At 42.2% G+C, this 19,305-nt stretch overlaps 1 protein-coding gene across 3 annotated transcripts in view; it reads left to right on the top strand.

Annotated features, from left to right (window-relative positions):
• The window catches only part of PIK3CB (phosphatidylinositol-4,5-bisphosphate 3-kinase catalytic subunit beta), a 266,552-nt gene that overhangs the window by 196,215 nt on the left and 51,032 nt on the right, over positions 1 to 19,305 (top strand). For all 3 annotated transcript variants that reach the window (XM_040349021.1, XM_040349020.1, XM_040349022.1), the window contains 2 exons: positions 5,786 to 5,839; positions 12,044 to 12,232. In XM_040349021.1, coding sequence (XP_040204955.1) covers positions 5,786 to 5,839; positions 12,044 to 12,232 — 243 coding nt within the window. The remainder of the gene's footprint in view (positions 1 to 5,785; positions 5,840 to 12,043; positions 12,233 to 19,305) is intronic.

Genomic DNA, 19,305 nt, shown 5'->3' with positions numbered 1-19,305 from the left:
ATGTATGCAGGTCTAAGTTAACCCAAGGGTCGGACATTCCCAGTCCATCGGTCATTTCTGATGTCATAAAGAAGGAATGGCAGGATCCAGAGAAATAAAACGTGTTTCTCAAAAGCCCATAAAAGATGTTTCCCTTTTGAGGAAGATCCCTCTGTGGAACAAGGTCCCTAAACTGGATGCAGCCTTCTTTCAGGTTTCCAGGTCCACTGATCTGTCTTTTGAAGACATGGGGGTTCTCAAAGATCCTATGGACAAACACATGGATCTCTTACTAAAATGATCATGGCAGTCAATCAAGCCAGGTGATGCAGCTTCAAAAAATAAACTTTGTGGGATTCCTTTTTCGGGGGACCTTCTTTTTGGGCCTGATCTAGAGAGTATCCTAGACAGGACGGCTGACAGGAAAAAATCTTTTCCAGTTAAAAAGGAGAAACCACCCCCAAAATGTTTTTTTTAGACCTTAAAAAGCTCATGAAAAAGAAAACAAACCCCAAGGGGGTAGGAGGAATTTGGCCGCAAAGGAGGCCAAAGGAAAAGGTGGAATCCCTTCCCATCCTCCTACACAAGACGAGAAATCTCAATGACTCAGCCGTGCGGGTAGACTACAAAAGTTTCTTCCGCAGTGGTCGGCTGTAACATCCAATCAGTATATCCTGACCACTCTAGCCCAGGGTTATGATAGAGTTCTCGGAGGCCCCCCAAAGAGGTTTTTGATAAGAAATACCCCAAAAGACCCCGAAAATCCCTGGCCATAAATTCCTCGTTGAGAGAGCTGATCTAACAGGGTGTGGTGGTACAAGTACCTCCAGAGGAGGTACCTCCAGAGGAGCAGCAACTGGGGTTCTATTCACACATCTTCCTGATAAAAAAAAAAAACAGGAAAATTCAGAATTATTCTATACTTGAAGCCTCTGAACAAGTCTGTCAAATACAGAAAGTTCAAGATGGACTCAATATTTTCAAAAATCTATTGACGCCAGAGTGTTATATGGCATCAATAGATTTAAGGGATGCATATCTGCACATCCCAATCTCCCCTCAGTCACAGAGGTACCTTAGGTTGGCAGTAAGGATGGAGCGAGTAGTACATCATCTGCAATTCAGGGTCCTAAAGCCCCATACACACCATCAGATTATCTGCAGATTTTTTTCTGCAGATTTACCAAAACCATCTAATAGGAGGTCAAACCTTAAGAGTTTCAATTTGTATGCAATCAGGCAGGCCCTTGTACTACATGGTTTTGGTAAATCTGAAGACAAAAATCTGCAGATAATCTGATGGTGTGTATGGGGCTTACCATTCGGCTGTCATCCTCACCTCGGATTTTTACAAAGGTGATGGCGGAAGCCCTAGCCCTGCTTTGTCTACAGGGAATATAGACGACCTGTTATTCTTCACCCCCTCGAGAGAAAGGTTACTAGACAACCTGTCCAAGGCACAAAGCCACCTGGAATATTTGGGTTGGATTTTTAATCTACAAAAGTCCTCCCTAGTTCCATCTCAGGAGATCCATTTTTTTGGGTTACCAAGTCAGTTCGGTGAACCAGAAAATGTTTCTCCCCCAGGAGAAAAAAGACAGTACAGGACGCTGTGTCGCGACTACAGTCCAACCAGTCTAGAACAATAAGGCAAGTAATGTCGGCATTGGGAGAACTGACTTCAACTATGCCGTCCATTCAATGGGCAAGATTGCATTTCAGATGCCTACAAACCTTTCTCCTGAGGTCTTGGGATCACAGTCTCAGATCCCTGGACACTCAGATAAAAATCCCATCTCGAGTGAAGAGGTCACTCTATTGGTGGATAGATTAGCAGGTCCTTTCAAGGGGTCTAGAGTGGTCCTTTCCAGTAGAAAGGAGACTGACCACAGATGCCAGTGCGTGGGGGTGGGGAGCCCCCTTAGGAAAGAATTTCATCCAAGGGACCTGGCGGAAAGAAGAAACAAAAAGATCCTCGAACTGTAGAGAGCTAAGGGCGATTGCATTTGCTCTACTAAAGTTTACTCTGGATGTCCAGAATCATCATGTACAGGTGTTGACAGACAATGCCACGGTGGTGGCATATCTAAACAGGCAAGGGGGCACAAGGAGCAGACCTCTACAAGTTCTTGCAGCAGAAATCCTTCTGTGGGCGGAAAAGAACTTGCGGTCACTGTCAGCAATCCGTTTAAAGTGGTCCCTGAACAGGGTGGCGGATTACTTAAGCAGACATCCAGTATGGGAGTCGGCGTGGGCACTGAACCCGGAGGTCTTTGTGGCGATTTCCAACAAGTGGGGTCAACCGGAGGTGGACCTGTTTGCCTCAAGGGAAAACGCATAAGTACCTCAATTATTTTCCCTAAACAGACTAGACGGATCTATAGGAATAGACGCTCTGGCGCATCCTTGGAGGTTTCGCCTTTGCTTTGCCCCCCCCCCCTCGTTCCAGTTAATCCCTTTAGTGCTAAGGAAAATTCAAAGGGAAAATGTACCGGTCATCCTGATCACCCCGTTCTGGCCCAAGAGAGCTTGGTTCTCAACTGTCCTGGGAATGGCGACTAAGTCATGTTGGCATCTGCCTCTCAGGCAGGATCTATTGATACAGGGTCCTGTAAATCACCCAGATGTGTCCAGTTTCTCCCTCGCAGCCTGGTATCTGAAAGGCAACTCTTAAAGGTTTTTCAGACCATTTTGTTTCAACACTGCTAGAAAGCAGGAAGAAAGTAACAAGGGCCATATACACCAAGGTGTGGAAGGTTTCTAACTCCTGGTGTGACTTATCTGTTCAAAATCCGGAAAATCTTAGTTCCATTTTGGAGTTCTTACAAGAGGGAGCAGATAAGAGTCTGGCAATCGGTACTTTGAAGGTACAGGTAGCTGCACTAACAGTGTTTCTAGAAAGATCCGTGGCCTCCGATCCACTAGTAGTTAGGTTATTCAAAGCCCTTACAAGGTCTAGACCGGCTCAGATTAGAAGTTTCCCGAAATGGAATCTCTCTGTAGTTCTGCAATCCCTGTAAGGAACGCCGTTCAAACCTTTAGAAGACGCATCTCTGAGATCTCACCCTAAAAACTCTGTTCCTGGTTGCTATAAATTCAGTGTGCAGGATCATTGAGCTACATGCCCTGTCAATAAGGGAGCCTTATTTATCTTTATTTTCGGATAGAATTATTCTAAGAACAGACCCCAAAATTTTACCTAAGGTAGCCTCAACGTTCCCAGGATATTGTGCTACCTACTTTTTGTGCAAACCCCTCTGGGGAAATATAAACTTTTTTCCATATGTTAGATGTTAGAAGGACTTTGTTATGCTACCTAGAAATAACAAAGAGCTTCAGACGCATAGAGTGATTATTTTTTCTTTTTGGAGGCAACAAAAAAGGTTAGCTAGATGGTTAAAGTTATCCATTCTGGAAGCCTACTCTCACGCAGGTATGGTGCCACCAGTAGGAATCTGGGCACACTCAGCGAGAGTACTTGCAACCACATGGGCAGAAACAGCTGGTGCCAACCCTGAACAAATTTGCAGAGCGGCAACGTGGTAAAGCTTCCGCGCATTCATGCGGCATTACAGACTGGACCTCAAATCTGCCAGTGACCAGGCATTTGTCAGAAAGGTCCTACAGGCTGTTGTCCCACCCTAAGGGGGTAAGTCTCTTTTATCCTCTCAAGGTGCTGTCCTAAAAGACGCCTTGGGAAAATTCAAGTTAGACTTACCAGTAACTTGTTTTCCAGAAGTCTTTCAGGACAGCAACGACCCGCCCTATTGGTTTGATATACTATGCTGTGACTAACGCATGTGTTTGTGTTCCAGCCGAGGCCAGAGGTTTCTCTGATACAACTGAGGTATGCAAGGGAGCTACCTCCCTTTAAAGATCTGGAGGAAGAAGGTGTTTCCTATGGTTGGTGGGAGGAGTCACTATCTCTCAAGGTGCTGTCCTGAAAGACTTTTTGAAAACAAGTTACCGGTAAGCATAGGCGTGCGCACAGTGTGTGCCAGGTGTGCCCAGGCACACCATAATCACTCCCTGCAGTGCAGATTCCCCCTGCTGCCCAGTGTCCCCTCCCACAGCATGGCTGGCTTCCCTTCTCTCCCATTGGCTACTGCAGTGGGCACACATAGATGATATTTCAGGATGAGTGGGGTAATGTCATTTGCCGGCCCTTTCCCTTTCTGAATGAACACGGTGAGAAATCGGTACCGTGTTTTTGAGCTTTCAGGTGCATACCCTAATGCTACAGGCTGCGCACACCTATGCCGGTAGGTCTAACTTGAATTTTTGGGTTGTCCTCAGAAAAGTAATAGAGGGGAAATCTTCCAATGGGGACACATTTCGGTGACCTGGGGGTCCCCAAGGAATTACTTTAATTTGCAGGGATTTCCTCTCACTTCCTGTCTGGCTATGAGACGGTATGTGAAGGGAAATCTCTGCAATGAGATTGATGACGAAAAAAAAAATCTGATGAGTTATAACCCTCCCTCGCTCTATACAAAATGGGGTTGCTGTTTTTCTGCACTATAACCAGTGGGTGGAGTCACTCTGACAAGGCTGGGCTCACATTGGAACGGTCCAGGAAATTGCATGTGATTCGGACAGGAATCGCATCGCACGCCTGTTGAAATCGCATGTGATTCTTTGCAGTGCGTTTTGAGCCCATTCATTTTTTATGGGCTCAAATCGCACTGCAAATATATCAGTTTCGGGTATCGGAGCATTTGCACAAGTATGTAAACAAATGCATAATATTGGTATCGATGCAACCCTAATTCTTAACTGCATTGTGTATACTGCAGAGCAGCTTCAATCCTTTTTCTTCTAGGGTCCCCTGCCAGCGCTCTTGGCTCCTCTTCAGTGAGTACCCTCTTTAAAAAGCTGCTTTCTATGGGGGCACTCAGGCAGGCTTGATCCCAGGCCACGTTTCCTGTGTCTCTAGAAACAGGCAGCACTGCTTGGCCCCACTCCCTTCTGACAGAATTTGACAGCAGGGGAGCCAGTGGGAATGGGAACTGCTTTAGGCAGTTGGGGAGTGACTCTTAAAGGAAATATTTTTCATTATGTTTTGCAAATATTACTTTGTACCTTTACAGGAATATCTGCCTCACCCACTGCATTACATTGTTTCCAAACACTGCAGTGTTCAAGACGTGCTTCATGACCTGCCTGAAGCTGCATTCACACTACAGCTTTTGAATTGCGGGCAGATCTGCCCGTGACTTGACAGCGCTGATGTGTGAATGACAAAATGCGGAACTCGCATTTGAGATGTCATTCATTTGAATTTCACCTCAAATTACAGTGTGGGATTGTCGTGCAATAAAACACACTGCAATTGCGGCAGCCCGCATCGCGAGATGCATTTCACCCAAAAATAGTTCCGGAGCTACTTTGAGGCAAAATGCATCCTGGGATGCGGGTTGCCGCGATTGCAGCATTTTTGGCGCGTGACAATCGCAGCAGACGCGCATCGCAATTTGAGGTGTCATTCAAATGAATGGCGTCTCAAATGCGAGTTCCGTGTTTTGTCATGCACACATCAGCTCTGTCGAAGATCCGCAGCAGATCTGCCCACGATTCAAAACGTTGTAGTGTGAATGCAGCCTTGAGTGAATGAACTGAGAAAAAAATATTTAAAGAAACACTACACTCCTCCATACAAAACGGTGATATAAAACTGATGTTGCTTAGTTCTATTGATCTATTGATTGTTTTGATTGTCAGGAGTTGATGTACTTCTGTAACCCATATAGATATAAATGTGTACAGCATCTAATCAGAAGTCTTTTTTTTTTTTTTTTTTGAGCAGATACTTGAAAAAGCTGCAGAGATTGCAAGACAAAGTGACAGTCTGAGTATGGTGGTAAGTTTTAGGACATTTGTTTTCAATACAAACGTATAAAAGCAACCTAGAACCCCAATGGCTGGTATGATGGAGAAAAGGTGAAAACTAGATTGGATTCACAGCCCATGTTCACTAAAATGAATTTGAATTTTTACAGAAAATTTGTGCATGATAAACCGTTGCGCAAATATCTTGGGGTTTTAACCACTTTAAATACCAGCTGGAAAAATACCCCTTCATTACCAGGCTATTTTTAAGCTTTCAAGGCTGTGATAGTTGTACTGACCATTGCTCTGTTATTAAACCCTGTACCCAAGTGAGTTTTTTATATAATTTTTTTGCGACATTGCTTTTTATTGATAGTATTCAACCTCTAGCTGCCTAGGGCAATTTTTAAAATTTTCACATACACGTTAAAATGAGTATTTTTTTTTTTTTTTTTTACCTAAAACTCCAAACATTCTATATTTTCTGAAAGCGGAGGCACTGGAGAAAAAAATGGTGGCTGTTGCACTTTTTTGTCACAGGATATTTGTGTAGCCGTTTATTGAACGCAAATTTTTCATGAAAAAATACGCTTTTAAATAATTGTTATTTTGCACAAATACACAATTTTATGGTAAAGTATAAGAGACGATATGTCAAGTAAATAGATACTAAACATGTCAAGATTTAAAATTGTGCATGCCTGTGAAATGACGACCGACTACGATGCCTAAAACTGTCCATAGGTAATGCTTTAAAAGCCTTCACAGTTTATCAGTTTAGTGTTAATTGTTAATGCAGGCCCTAGAATTATTCTTACTCCGATGTTCACAGCTGGTACTCTTTATGGAGACATCAGGGGTTTATTCATCATTATGTCTTTCTACCCATCAAAGCAGCTGATTAAATACAGATCATGTTTAATTGGCTGCTTTACTGGCTGTTATAGCCAGCGAATAATGGCTCTGAAACCTGAAATTACAAAATCCTTATCGCTTCCGGCTTCATTTGTCACATGAGAAATAAATGTTCCTCATCTCCTCTGTGGGAAGGCGTCCCAACCAGAGGAATGGGAAAGCCAAGGAACCACCATAAGTGACAGCGGGAGTTGTCCTTCCCAGCGCCGTAAAAGTGATGACCAGTCATCACATGGTACCCAGCCTGCTGATTTTAGCCAGGTACAATGTCCATGTGCACAGATGATTTTGCCTTGACACACTTTTTGACATGTACATAAGCCTGGGTTATTATGCCTACCTTTTTATATGCTTTGTAACTTTTTGTTTCTGCAAAGCTTTCACTGCACTTAGATAGTTGCCTATTTCTACAGGGAGAGTATGTGGCGCAGTCTGTGCTACTGACAAGCACACTGTGAAAAAATATGCCATGGAACTGACGGAGCAGAGAAAAATATGTATCTGCATTTACACATATCAAAGCTGAACTCCGGGCATAAAAACATACTTTTAAATGTATTCCTCAGTAGTCTCAAATGATATAAATCCACTTTGTGTGCATCAAATGCCTTTGCAAACACTGTACAGTAATTACCTTGAAAAAGTAACAGTGACCTTTTCAATAAGCTGCTCATAACCTGTGCAGGGAGCAGAGCTGTGGGAGGGCCCATCTACTCACAGGCTGCCTGAAGAAAACTACAGGAGGGGGTGGATACAAGACCGGTAGAGCAGGGGGGAGAGCAGCAAGGACTGGTCTTTATTACAGATGGCTACACAGAGACCATGTTTTCACACTGGATTACTGCACAGATCTAGAGGAAATACACAAAGTACACCAAGCTTCAAGTAAGAATACACATGAATGTATTTAGACATTATGGGGCAGATCCACAAAGAAATTACGCCAGCGTATCTATTGATACGCCGCGTAATTTCAAAGTTCCCGCGTCGTATCTTTGTTTTGTATCCACAAAACAAGATACGACGGAATGAGGGATCGATCCGACAGGCGTACGTCTTAGTACGCCATCGGATCGTAGGTGTATATTAACGCTGGCCGCTAGGTGGCGTTTCCGCCAAATTCCGCGTTGAGTATGCAAATTAGCTGGATACGGCGATCCACGAACGTACGTCCGGGCGGCGCATTTTTTACGTCGTTTGCATTCGGCTTTTTCCGTATAGTGCTGCTATATGGTGGCGTACTCAATGTTCAGTATGGCCGTCATTCCTGCGTCGAAATTTGAATTTCTTACTTTGTTTGCGTAAGTCATTCACGAAAAGGGATTTGCGTAGAATGACGTCACCGTCGTAAGCATTGGCTTGTTCCAGGTTAAGTTTCGAGCATGCGCACTGGGATACCCCCACGATGCTGCTGGTTTAACTTCCTATGTTCCTTTGCAGAAACATAGGAACCTATGTTACCCTAGAGGTCAGTCTGCCCTTGTGTCCTCCTTTGCAGGACTCTGTTGTAGTTTTGTGTCTTGCTGAGTCTTGTGGTTAATATATGCAATGTTTAATAGTACACTAGAATAGTTAATAAATAGCAGACCCTAAGGACAGTCTCATCCCACAAACTACGGAGAGGTTTTACTCCTACAAAGGCGTTCAGACTTAACCGTTTCAGTTTGGTAACTAAAACTTCTGTTCGAGGGATGAATACCAGGGTAGAAAAGGTCATACACCATTCCTTTAACCAAGTCTGGTAGTATAAAGGAAGCCTTTACCGAGAGAATGCAGAGGCTTCCATTGCTGACCTCTGCTTTTGAAAAGCTTTGCTGTCTGGCTGCGATACTTGAGCACACATCAGTACCATTGGGGTGCACTGTGCTGGATTTTTTTTTTTTCGGATTGGGCTTTCTGATTTCACCCTTTCCAAAACGCAGGCTTGTTTTGGGTAAGCAACCCAGAAAGTATTGACACCAGAGACCACCAGGTAGGTGGTATTTTTAGGTCAGCCGTATCGGCCCTAATATTTTTCTTATTACAAGTTTTCTTTATAGAAATAGTTTTGATGAAAAACGCCCTGTTATTGAATGAATCCATCATTTGCATGCAGTTATTGTGCAAATGCTCATTTGTTCCCATGTACAATCCAAACTTTCGTCTTTTGCACTGTACTCTAATGCCACGTACACACGATCATTTTTCGGCATGAAAAAAACGTTGTTTTTCAAAAACGTCATTTAAAATGATCGTGTGTGGGCTACACATCATTTTTCAGGTTCTGAAAAACAACAAAAAAAAATTCAAACATGCTGCATTTTATAACGTCGTTTTAACCACTTAAGACCCGGACCTTTATGCAGGTAAAGGACCTGGCCAGTTTTTGCGATTCAGCACTGCGTCGCTTTAACTGACAATTGTGCGATGTGACTCCCAAACAAAATTGGCGTTCTTTTTTTTCCCCACAAATAGAGCTTTTTTTTTGGTGGTATTTGATCACCTCTGGGGTTTTTATTTTTTGCGCTATAAACAAAAATAGTGACAATTTTGAAAAAAATCTATATTTTTTACTTTCTGCTATAATAAATATACCCAAAAAAGATATTAAACATTGTTTTTTCTCAGTTTAGGCCGATACGTACTCTTCTACCTATTTTTGGTAAAAAAAATCGCAATAAGCGTTTATCGATTTGCGCAAAATTTATAGCGTTTACAAAATAGAAGATAGTTTTATTGCATTTTTATTAATATTTTTTTTTTTTTTACTACGAATAGCGGCGATCAGCGATTTTTTTCATGACCGCGACATTATGGCGGACACGTCGGACAATTTTGACACATTTTTGGGGCCATTGTCATTTTCACAGCAAAAAATACTATAAAAATGCATTGTTTACTGTGAAAATTACAATTGCAGTTTGGGAGTTAACCACCAGGGGCACTGAAGGTGTTAAGTGTGACCTCATATGTGTTTCTAACTGTAGGGGGGCGGGGCTGGACGTGTGACGTCATTGATCGTGTTTCCCTATATCAGGGAGCACACGATCAATGACACTGCCACAACGAAGAACAGGGAAGGTGTGTTTACACACACCTCTCCCCAGCTCTGGGGAACCGATCGCGGGACACCGGCGACGATCGGGTCCACGGGCACGGTCACAGAGCTTCGGACCGGGTCGCGTGCACATTCTGCCGACGTATATGGGCGTGAAGGGGTCCTTAAGTGGTTAAACTGTGTCGTTTTTCGGGTTGTAAAAAATGATCGTGTGTGGGCTAAAACGACGTAAAAAACCTGCGCATGCTCAGAAGCAAGTTATGAGACGGGAGCGCTCGTTCTGGTAAAACTACTGTTCATAATGTAGTAAGCACATTCATCACGCTGTGACAGACAGAAAAGCGTGAATCGTCTTTTACTAACACGGAATCAGCTAAAGCAGCCCATGTTGTACGTCACCGCGCTTTGCTGGATAATTTTTTTAAAACGATGGTGTGTAGGCAACGTCGTTTAAATGATGAAGTTGGGAAAACGTCGTTTTTTGGGCATGCTGAATGTTATGCAGATTTTGTATTTTACCATATGGCAGCAAATTATGTTTGGGCTGCATACTAATACTGGCCATACACTATACGAAAAATCTGTCAAAATTCGGTCATTTAGACAGTTCCTTTTTTCAAACAGTTAATGGGCACAAAATCGATAATCGTTAGGACGTTTTTGACCCGAAAAAACAAAGGGCAAGTTTGTAAATCTTCTGCCGAACGAACAATAAATTGAAAGGTTAATGTGTTTCCTGTCTGAACTGTCTGCAGCAGGTATATGTAAAAAAACAAACAAAAAATGTATTCATTTATGTCCACTGAACGATTTATCGGTCATTACCTGATGGCACCATTGTTTGCGCTCAAGGCTTATAAAATTCATGAGACGTTTCCCGGTAAACCTTGCACTGTGTGGTTTCAGCTTCCAGCAAAGCACTGAGATTATACAAATAATGGCCTGTAAAGAAAGAGTGCATTTGCTAATGCCACAGGCTTGTGTGTGTGTGTGTGTGTGTGTGTGTGTGTGTGTGTTTTTTTTTTTTGTTACTTGTGCTACTCTGCCACCTAGTGGAAATTCTGATTGTCACCCCTGATTGAATATGCTGAGAATAAAGTTGTTGGTAAACTTGACAATAACTTGTTGACTAGAAGTAGACCACAATGTGTGCTGGGGGTTGTTGGCAGTTTAGTATCAGGTAACTTGCATTTATAAAAAAATGTATTCTCTACATAGAGGATTAAATGTACAAAAAAAGTTTAGCCCGGGAGCATTGTTCAGCAGCAAGTTTCCAGACATTCACTCCCTTTGGCTGCTGACAGTCTGTTGATTAAAAATTTATATTTGGCTAACTTTATATTCAAGAAAACAACAAACCCTTAACAGTCAGGGACCCCAAAATGCAGGTAAAAACAAAAGTGGAATTTTAAAAGCTTACCTGCAGAGTTGCCCCCCCCCCCCCCCCGTAAATGTATCTTTTTTTTCTATTTTGCAATGTGCTTTTGCAATTGCAGGAAAATCGACCAGTAATTTGCCCTAGCACAGCCTAGCCCTAGCTCTGCTGGGGTAGCAGAAAAAGCTAATTCTATAGAGTGGCATTTGGGTGACAGCTCTGAGTCTGCTGAAGCTGCTGACATCACATCCAAGATGGTGGCACCCAGCAGCAGTCTCAGAGCTTTTAGATGTCTACACAATTGAGACTTTTACAGGTCAATAACCTTTCTAAAATATATTGAATGCACTTATAATTTTGCAGGAAGATTTTTGTTGAAATGAATGAATATAAATTTGAATGGAAAAGTTTTCTAACCAATTCTCCTTAGCCTCCTAACCTTATTTAATTATTTAATACCCTGCCCCACCTGGGTGCTTGCTTACTTGTCCCTGTGACCTCCTGCATGGTTTGCATCCTCCTGCCTAAATACTTTCCTGGAAATGGCCATGCCTGCACAGTGACTTTCCTTATACCTAAATTGAACTGTACTCCTAGCATTTCTAGTGTTAGCGTAACGCTCAATTTAAAGCGGAAACAAAAAAAAAAGTCAGGACCGCGGAACCTCCGCTTTAAGTCTACAAATAGTTCTTGGACAGGCTCAGCGGGTGCAGAATAAAACTTTGATCCAGAGAATGTAAACCCTGAAGGCTACCACTGATGGGTAGGTGAAAAATAGCATCAGGGAGGAGTGTGTGGTGGGTTTCTAGATTAGGTTGGGGGCTATGGAGGGAGAGCTAGATCAAGCTTTTCATTTACACTGATCTTGAGCCGATGGCATTCAATATGTGTACATTGTAATTTTTTAGGGTCGTGGAGGAAAGAAATTTAACATTGAGCTGAAGGAGATCATGGAGAGGGATCCACTTTGCCAACTGTGTGAGAATGAGAAGGATCTAATCTGGACCTTGCGGTACGACTGTAGAGAAAACTTCCCCTGTTCACTCCCTAAACTACTTCTGTCTGTCAAGTGGAACAAGCTTGAAGATGTTGCCCAGGTAAGAGAAGATGTGTTCTACTAAAGATATACAAGTGGCCGCAGTACTGTACAGAACCTAGTAAGCATAAGTTCTAGTTAATTTTTCGTACAGTTGCTACACAAATGATTGTTGCCTATGGAGAGATAGATCGATAGCTAGATAGATAGATCAGAGGTTTTTTTCTTCTTTTTTTTTTTTTTTTTTTTTTATCGGCTGATTACAGAGACACTAAATTGGTCCCTATCCGCACAAGTGAAATATGTGGAGGAATCCTCCCTGCTGTGTTGTATTCTGACAGCAGAATGCTGTCCGAATACAATGAACAGTGCTGCAGCCTTAATTGAAGGAACATTTTCCAAAAAGCCGGTTCGAGAGAAGACCATCATTAAATCAACTTCTCTGTAATAGTAACTGCCATATAAAGATATTTGGCCAGTCCCTGCTGTGTGTGCTTTGGTTTTTGCTCTGCTTTTTTTTTCCCAGCCTAGAACAGGCTTATTGATTACTGAAAAAAAGAAAGAAGGAAAAGAGAGGAAAGATGCACAGTAAAGAATCACATGACCAGAGGCTGCACTTGTGGGACACATGGTAAATCTGTCTGTAAGGGATTATTTAAAATGTATTTGTAGTGGCATATATATAGCACATAATACTAAGACAAGTACCTAGCACTGTGCTCTCCGAGCCATAAAACAAGAGGCTGCAGAGAAGAAATTTGTGAGGAGAATGATCTATCTAGCTGCAATTGACTTTAAGAAAATCCACTCAACTTAACTTAACATAAATTTTCTAAATGTTATCTCTAAATGTTATATATATATATATATATATATATATATATATATATATATATATATATATATATATATATATATATATATATATATATATATATAAAATTATACATTTTTTTTTTTTTTTTTAAATCCAAGCACAAATTTCTCTAAAAATAAATAAAGGTTGCACATGTTTACCATTCCGACCACCTGCAATGCAGAATGCTGCTCTGTTGCAGAGGAACTAGTCCTCCAAAGTACGCTGGGAAAACGCATCTCTGGGAGTGTCGGTCTACGGAGTCTCTGGCAGCTCTTACTCGTTACTCTCTCTGACCTCGCATCACTATAGGATACAGTAATGAAATGAGATCAGAGGGCAAACGTAATGACAGCTGCTGGGGACCAAAGAGACGGGCATGCCTGTAAGTGTCTGTTTCCCAACAAACTTCGAGGGACCCGTCACCTACACCAGAGGATTGAAGTGTGGGTGGAAGGAAAGGTACATTTGTAAAATCTTCTTTACAATTTAATGCTTGGCAATTGTTCGTGTGACGGGATCTCTCTCTCGAGCAGTTTTGAAAGTCTTTAGGCTACTATGCAGTGGGTATTGAAAAAAAAAACATCCCCTTTTTTAAAATCGCATTTTGTTGCTTTGCATGCTGAGTTTTGAAGGGGCGTGATTATTTTCTATTTCCACTGTATGTAGAGCCCCAATACCGTGCACTGCCTGCTCTAAAGCCCAAGGCCCTTTTTTAATTTGTTTAAGATGCCTATGGCCAAACTTTCTGACACAGCAGTTCATAAAGGATCAAACTGTATTTATTCTAATCATACAGAAATTGAAAGGTCAGTGTATAAGGGCTGACAATGTCAGATGCTACTAATGAGGGAAGAGGTTTGAGGGGTCATGTTTATGAAACTACAAAATTTCAAGCATAATTATCCCTGGCCAAATCCTTCATTACCATGTCAGGCTTCTCTGATCTTTGCTGTGCAGTCTGCAGCAGCATTTTCATTTAAAGATGAAAATGTCTGGGCTAAGGACCCGTGTGTGCGGGTCCTTAGCCGGGAACACAACACAGGGGGCGGCTGAGGATCTGCACACACAAGAGTGCTACTGACAGGGGGACATCCAGGATGGGGAGATAAGATGCCAGGACTGTGCCTGGGGAGATGGAAGGAACACACAGGGGTGCAAGATGAGGATCCATTCCCAGCTGCAGGAAAGAAGAGGAGACGGAAATCCTTGATTTTGCTTATCACTGATCTACCATCTCTGATTAGCACCCAGGCATGGGGTAGATTTCTTGTCCATCTTGCCAGGTGATTGCTGTAATAGACAGATCCAGCCCTCACAGACCGGACTCTTGGGGCCCCTCCCATTCACATCGGCACGATTTGACATGTCAAATCGCATGCCAGATCACAGCCTATTGCCGGCAATGGCACTGTCTCAATCAGTGCGAGGCCGACTTTGCAGCACTGCACTGATTTCCAAAGGTAGTACCTGCACTACTTTTGGCAACTTCGGGGGCGATTCCAATAGACAGCTGTGCATGAAGCCGCACAGATGTCTTTCAAATTACCCCTGAGCTCGCACTGAAATTTGGGCATGTAATCGTGCACGTTCAGCTGAACTCGCACGATTTTAAACCCGTGTTCAGTGTGAACATACTGCACCAGTTCACACTGGGATGCGGTGTGGGAAACCCACGATCTGTGCACATTTCCTGCACAGCATTAAAATTGCACTGCCCTTGTGAGTTGCAAAGGGTGTCAGTGCAATGTTAAAGTGTTACTAAGCCCACAACAGTAAAATCAGTCTGTATATGCAGTAAAGCATGCAGGCTATACGCACTGTGGAACCTAAGGGGTTAATCCTGTGCATTGTGTATAAAGGCTGTGTGATTCTGTCTCCTGATCCTCCCCTTCTTCCACTGTCCCCAATATACAGGCTGCATGCGCTCAGTTTGGTGTGTATTGCTAGTTAATTTTTTTTTCTTGGGAGAGTGCATGTGATCAGCACAGGGCCGATCTGCACTGTCCAGAGGATGGGGAGAATGAAAATTCCTCCTACAAGCTTTACCAGGAACTGATATAAGTCACAAGACTGCTATATAATGCCGATGAGAAAAGGTATTTAGCAGTTTATATTTACTAAAATAATTGCATTTCCATTTTCTGTTTACTGTGGGTGACCAGATATAGTGAGTGCAGGGTCCTGGGTTTAGTAACACTTTAATGCCACCTTAAACACAGGTTGCCAATGCAGTGCACTTGCCTGCAACGGATCCAAAATTGCTGCATGCTCAACTTGGGTGCAATTTGAGCCCAGTCAAAATGAATGGGCTTGTATTGCACCACACTGAATCGCTTGTAAATTGTAGAAGAATGTGCTGCAGTCCTGCACAATTCATATGTGGTTCAGTGTGAACCAAGGCCAAGTGTACCTGTCATGCATATAGTGATGGCTGTCATTGATCCTGATTTTTCAGTGAGGACAGGAGACTGCAATACATGATGTGATGACACATCTTATCTACAGGGCAAACTGCTTCAAGCTTCATCCACACTAGCTATAGTAAAAACACCCCATTTTTTTTTTTTTTTTCTGCTTTGTTTTTTTGCACAACGCACATAGGGCAACACTTTTTTTACTTGAATAACCTGCCCTACGTGTGATAAACATGCCAAAGAAGCTCCCACTTTTTTGGGCAGTGAGCTTTGTTTGATTTGAAACTCAACAAAACCTACGTCTGCTAGCTGCGTTTGGGAAGCAATTTAAAAATAAATGTCACTGCAAGCACGGTATACAATTTTTCTTACATTTTGTGCATTTTCCGGGAAACCTGTATGTGAATGGGCCTTCATGGCTCATTTGCACAGGGCCAGAAAAAACAAATGGTGGGGGTTTTTAAAATTCACCTTTACCTAAGTTGACAAAAATCCTTGCACAGGCACTGTCTATGGGCCTGTCTGCCTGCACTGCTGATCCACCAATTACTCCTCTGCTTTATTGTTAAAGTTGTTGTTTGTTTATTTTTGTAACTTAATTCTGCATAAAATTTTAAGGGCCCTTTCACACAGGTGGACCGTATGTCCGCTTTTTCATCCATCAGTGTACGGATGAAAAAGGGACATACATTGGTCCCTATGAGGTCACGGGTTTCAGCGGATAAACATCCGCTGACACCCGATCCCGCTTCCACATTCCTCCGATTCTGCAGACGGAGGAAAACCCTATTTTTCCTTCCGTCATCAGATCGGATGAACACGGACAGACGGTCCGTGTTCATCCGATCCCCCTCATAGGGGAGAGCGGAGAAAAGACAGGGCGGTCCCTGCACAGTGTGTGGGCACTGCCCTGTCATCCGCCGGCTCAGCGGGCATCAACAGAGCGATCCCCGCTGAGCAAGCGGAGGTTCATGGGGCGGATCATTACTGAAACGCCCCGTGTGGAAGGGCCCCAACAGTGTAATTTCATGAGAGAATTTACGAGGGCGGGGTTGGGTGGGGCAATTGGCGGCAAGTAACTCTTTAAGGCCTGACTAGTAGCTCAAGACTTGAAATTTTGAGCCCTGGTCTATGCTATCCATAGACATGAGACTGCTGGCCATACCCACGAATGCTCTCTTGAATAAATGATTTTTCTGTACACGGTGACCATCCTATCTTCTGAAAAGGTTTTCCATTCACAAAACACACACACTAATTTTACATGTTATTGAAATTGCGATTCTAGGTGGAAGATTGCACACGAGTATCATCTTGAGATGTTAAAATGGAAGTGCAAATGGGTTGCAATGAAACATTTCAGCCTTAAGCCTCGTACACACGATCGGATTTCTATCGGACAAAGCCGTGAAATTTTCTGTGGAGGGCGTTGGCAGTGATCTTGTATTGCATACAAATAGGAAAGAATTGTCGGCCAACATACACGAGCGTAGTGATGCATTAGACGTACTACATGTTTTTTCAGCTCATTAGCACCGCCCTTTGGGCAAGTTCTGCTAATGTTGTCTTATGGTTAGCATTGCTTTGGAGCACGTGTGCTTGTACTTGTTTTTTTTTTTTTCAACGGACTTCTGTACACATGATCAGATAATCCGACATCACACATTTGTTGTCGGAAAATCCGACAACAATTTTTCGATGGAGCATCACACAATTCCTGTTGGAAAGTCTGATCGTGTGTACGAGCCTTAAGACTGGTCTTTTGCACAATCTTTTTGAAACAAACCTGAAGCTTTTTCAGACCACTATTTTATGTCTGATAAGCCATAAATTCTGGCATGTCAGACCAGGTTTACCATGTTACTGACGGACAGAGCAGTGGGTTAAAATTGGAGAATCTCATATAAGTGCTCTGGGGGTGATTCAGTCTTTCATTAGCAGCTTCTTTAATCATTTTTAAGGCTACTATGAACTGATTTTTTAGCCTTAAGATGCCTATCAGCATTTCTGCTTAGAACCAGAAATAAATTGGCATTTTACATTAAGAGCAAACACAGCTGTACAGGGCTGAAATAAGATGGTTTCCTGTCTGCATTCACTGATTGGAGGCTGTATGGATGCAGTGCTGTTTTTAGACATCCTTTGGTCTCTGGGCGTCCTTCGGGTTAGCATTTTGATGGCTGATTATCTGTGCTGGTCACAGAGCTCCTCTGTAGCCCTCGCTTCCCTTCCAGATTTACAGCAGCGGAATGTAAACATGAAGCGAACTGTATTTTTGGAATTTCCTTGCTCCTGTCAGGTCACTCAGACCTCTGCTTCCTTCCAAACCACGGCCTGCACACTGACTTCCAAAAGACGCAAGACATGATTTCCTCCAATCACAGCTTGACTCTTGCTGTTCAGGGGGGATCTGAAAATTCCTACAGATTACAGATCCATGAAGACATACATGGAAAACTACCATGTATGTCTGGAAGCTTTAATGTGACCCCCTGTGCTTCATGTTAGATCACTTTCTTCATGTATAACTTTTCTGCATGTAACATATTTGAAAAGTTAGTGTTTGCACCACACCATGAGTTTAAGAAATAAAGCATTTTGTAGGATTGAGTTATTTCTAAAAAAAAAAAAAAAAAATAGTTTTAGAGAAGCTTCTTACCTGTCCTAAAGATGCCAGTAGTCTAAGCTGCTCCCTGCATTATTTGGCTCTGCTGCCGTTGATCAGTGCACTTAGTGAAACATGAGAAGATCTCCCTTTTAAGCTCCATTCTCCAAAATGGTACAAAAGGGAGAGTACAGCTCTATGTATTTCCATGGCAGGTGCAGAAGTTATGTGCAAAACATAGCTTTCATTCAAATCCAAAAAATGTGTAGACTTGTGCTTTCTTAATCTAACTACCTTTTCTGATTACTAATATAATCACATTTTTATTTTATTTTTATTTTCATAGTAATTATATGCTGGCATATAACCATTGATAGTTGTGGTGGTTGTTTACAATCTGTACACAACAAATTGTAGATTTCTACCGATTTTTTTATTTTTTTTTAGCTTGCGTGTCTTTGAAGGAATCGGAAAAACAGAGTGAGACCCCCTTTCACATGAGTGCATGTCAGGCCCCCAACATGTGTCTCTTAGGTAGTAGTCAGGAGTTCCAGATTCCCTCCTGTATTGATTTGTATTGTAATTGTACCATCTGCCCCCCACATGGTAAAGCGCTGCACAAACTTTTGGCGCAATATAAATCCTGTATAATAATAATAATTCATTTTCAGGTTTTCTTCATCTGCAAAGATAAATGAAAAATCATCAAACATTGTAGGTGACTTCTCTGGCCCACACAGGCATTCATGTGGAAAAATCACAATTGCCAACACAGCTATTGTAATGATAGTGTGCTTTGGGGAAGAAGGTTGATGTCTTAATTTACTGTGATTAACCCCTTCATTAAGAAGGGTTAAGCAAAATCCTAACGCCTGATCATGTCATCGCAACTACTTGGTGTATTCAGGTGAATTAAACCTTGTTTTTTTCAGGAGAAATTGGACATTCATTTGTTCTAAAGTAATGGATATCTCCTGAGTTTTTTTTTTTTGGTTTGTTTGTTTTTTTAGTTTAACCGAAATCTGGCACAAAATGGTAAACATCTTTACTGTAAAAATAATTATTGTATATTTCTTGCTATTACCATAACATACCACCAAAAACCAACACAAAATAAATTCTCTGGCTTTTGATGATCGCAGGGATATGATGTATGTGTATATGATTTGTTGTTTGTAACCGTATGATTTTTTTAGAAATCATAGGAACACCGATGCTACATTTTTTTTCTTTTTTACCTTACCTAAAATACTGAC

This window comes from Rana temporaria, chromosome 4 (assembly GCF_905171775.1).
Source record: "Rana temporaria chromosome 4, aRanTem1.1, whole genome shotgun sequence".
Classification (NCBI taxonomy): Eukaryota; Metazoa; Chordata; class Amphibia; order Anura; family Ranidae; genus Rana; species Rana temporaria.
Note: the sequence above shows the minus strand (reverse complement) of the source record. Positions and strands in the feature narration are given on the sequence as shown.